This window comes from Electrona antarctica (assembly GCF_951216825.1).
Source record: "Electrona antarctica genome assembly, contig: scaffold_1397, whole genome shotgun sequence".
Taxonomy (NCBI): domain Eukaryota; kingdom Metazoa; phylum Chordata; class Actinopteri; order Myctophiformes; family Myctophidae; genus Electrona; species Electrona antarctica.
Window position 1 is genome coordinate 1,563 of NW_027638701.1, and position 3,438 is coordinate 5,000.

General features: G+C 58.8%; 1 protein-coding gene across 1 annotated transcript in view; it reads left to right on the forward strand.

Annotated features, from left to right (window-relative positions):
* Positions 1–734: 734 nt before the first annotated feature.
* The window catches only part of LOC306917820 (B-cell lymphoma/leukemia 11B-like), a gene marked incomplete at its 5' end in the record, with an annotated part of 4,656 nt that continues 1,952 nt past the window's right edge, over positions 735–3,438 (forward strand). Inside the window, 2 exon segments of the mRNA XM_079530723.1 lie at positions 735–1,129; positions 1,131–2,832. Of these exon segments, the coding sequence (XP_079386849.1) occupies positions 735–1,129; positions 1,131–2,832 (2,097 nt within the window).

The window sequence follows — 3,438 nt, forward strand, 5'->3', positions numbered from 1 at the left end:
GTGCTCTACGCGTGGGTCCAGCGCCTATAGCTCCCACAGTGAGGGCCAATTCCACTGTGACTATACTGTGGAAATGCACTTGTCAAAAAAAGCGTGATGAGTACGTGCCGTTTGTGCGACACGATGCGTTCCACATGGCTATACCGGGGGGGGGGATTATAGGCAACAAGTATACAAAGTGCAAGCTGTTATCACATAATACCGACTACACGCACGATAGAGTGTTTTCAACGCTGGCAATTACGGTTGCACAAATACAAGATAATATCCAGTAAGACGCCTGAGGGCGAGAAGCTTGTACCGGCCATATATGGAGCGTGTCTTGAGCGTACAGGGTTTGATGAGGTCAGATCAACATATGGAATGTCAGAACAGGTCAGCTCCATATATGGAGATCTAAGCGTGGTATAGTGGGGACATTATCTTGAGTGTACAGGGTTTGATGAGGGCCTTTTTTTACTTTTTCTCATACATACTGACATTTCGGACGTACACACACATAAATATGTACATTTGTAGACCTCAATGTGGAAATTCTCCCTTTTTCATATGCATATTTCATTATTTTGACTGCATGCATTTTGAATTAGAGCAAATGTTTGTTGTTTTTTTGTGGCCTTTTCTCGGTGTGAACGACTTTAACACATGTGTGTTATGTGTGTGTGTGTGTGTGTGTGTGTGTGTGTGCGTGTGTGTGTGTGTGTGTGTGTGTGTGTCTTTGCTATGTGTTGCAGGGGGCCGGGACGAGCCCGTCAGCTACACCTGCACCACGTGCAAGCAGCCCTTCCCCAGCGCCTGGTTCCTGCTGCAGCACGCGCAGCACGCGCACGGCATCCGCATCTACCTGGAGTCCAGCCCGTCGGGGGGCGCCGGCGCCGGCCTCACGCCACGCATCACCCTCCCACCGCTGTCCTCCCTGCACGGAGGCTCCTCCTCCTCCCACGACGCCATACCGCCGTCGCCGCTCGCCAGCTTCCTGGGCGACAGCAACCCCTTCCACCTGCTGCGGATGGCGGCCGGGCCGCTGCTCCGGGGGGAGACCCTGCCGCCGCCGCCGCCGGGCTTCCTGGAGTCCGGCCGCCTCTCCCTCAACACGCCGCCCTTCGTCAGCCCGCCACCGCCCCGCCACCCCCCCCCTCCACCTGGACCCCCATCGCCTGGAGCGCCTCAGCGCCGAGGAGATGGGCCTCATCTCCCAGCACCCCAGTGCCTTCGAGCGGGTGATGCGCCTCACGCCCATGGCCATGGAGTCCCAGTCCATGGACTTCTCGCGGCGGCTCCGCGAGCTCGCCGGCAACAACAACAACAATAACAACAACAGCAGCAACAACAGCGGCGCCACCCCGCCGCTCTCGCCCGGCGTCGGCCGGGGGGGCGTGGTCGCCAACCCTATGCACCGCCTGCTCAACCCCAACAACCACAACCCCTTCCAGGGCGGGCCCAAGTCGCCCTTTCTGAGCACGCCTCCTCCCAGCATGCCGCCCATGCCGCCCAACAGCACCACGCCGCCGCAGCAGCAGCAGCAGCAGACGCTCAAGCAAAAGTCGTGCGAGTTCTGCGGCAAGAGCTTCAAGTTCCAGAGCAACCTGGTGGTGCACCGGCGCAGCCACACGGGCGAGAAGCCCTACAAGTGCCAGCTGTGCGACCACGCCTGCTCGCAGGCCAGCAAGCTGAAGCGCCACATGAAGACGCACATGCACAAGGCCGGCTCGCTGACGGGCGGCCGCTCCGACGACGGCCTGTCGGCCACCAGCGGCTCGCCGGAGCCCGGCACCAGCGACGTGACGACCGGCGAGGGCATGAAGAACCGCGACGGAGACTTCCACGGCGAGGGCAACGAGGAGGAGGAGGAGGAGGAGCTGGAGGAGGAGCTGGAGAACGAGAGCCGGCCGGAGTCCAACTTCAGCATGGAGTCCGAGTTCTACCGCAACCGCGAGAACGGCGCCAACAAGCCGCCGCCGCCGCCGCCGACGGAGGAGAAGCCGCTGACGCTGTCGGCGTCGGCCACCCTGGGGAAGATGGCGGACGCCGGGGCCGTGGTGGCGCTCGGCGCCATGCAGCAGTACAACAACCTGATCGTCGACAATCGTAAGCGCACGACGCCCTTCGCCAAGCGGGGCTCGGCGGACGGACAGCGGGACACCGGCGACGAGGACTCGGTGGCCGGGGAGATGGACAACCACCACCACCACCACCACCACCACCAGCAGCAGGAGGAGCGGACCGCCATCAACGGCAGGAACTGCGGCTCGGGCGACTCCTTCTCGGGCCTGTTCAACCGCAAGCCCACGCCCATCACCAGCCCCAGCCTGTCCAACAACTCGTCCCACAACAAGAGGATCAAGATCGAGAAGGACCTGCAGGACATCATGCCGCCGGCACCGCTCATCCCCTCCGAGAACGTCTACTCCCAGTGGCTGGTGGGCTACGCCGCCTCGCGCCACTTCATCAAGGACCCCTTCCTGGGCTTCAGCGACTCCCGACAATCGCCCTTCGCCACGTCCTCGGAGCACTCGTCCGAGAACGGCAGCCTGCGCTTCTCCACGCCGCCGGGGGACCTGCTGGACGGCGGCCTCTCGGGCCGCAGCGGCACCGCCAGCGGGGGCAGCACGCCCCACCTGGGCGGGCCGGGCGGGGGCCGGCCGGGCTCCAAGGAGAGCCGGCGGAGCGACACGTGCGAGTACTGCGGCAAGGTGTTCAAGAACTGCAGCAACCTGACGGTGCACCGGCGCAGCCACACGGGCGAGCGGCCGTACAAGTGCGAGCTGTGCAACTACGCCTGCGCCCAGAGCTCCAAGCTCACGCGCCACATGAAGACGCACGGCCAGCTCGGTAAGGACGTCTACCGCTGTGACATTTGCCAAATGCCCTTCAGTGTGTACAGCACTCTGGAGAAACACATGAAAAAGTGGCACGGCGAACACTTGATGACCAGTGAGGTCAAAATTGAACAGGCCGAGAGAAGTTAAAAAAAAGTCAGGTCCCCCCTCCTCCCCTCCCCTCCCCTCCCTCCCCTCCCCCCGGCCCTGTCCCCTGACCCCCATTTCCACACCCTGCACCACACTTTGACTAAAAAAAAAAAAAAAGAAAAGAAAGAAAGAAAAAAAAAAGGAAAATTACAAAATGGGGTAGCTGGATACTCTTTCTATTTCTGAAATATTAATTTGGGTTAATTTTGTGTTTTTTTTTTTAATCTTTTATTTCTTTTGCCTGAGAAACTGCCAACTGAGAAAAACAAAACCGATATTGACACCAATTGAAGCTGTCGAAACTGCCTCGTTAGGCGTTCCGTTTTAAACAATCAATCAGTTGAGTCATGACATATTATGTGGAGCCTTTAACTGTGCAATAATTTCTGTATTTATTGGAGTTTGTATTTTGGCATGTGCAGGTATACATTTTTATTTAGGCATTTTTTTATATATATATTTTGTTACT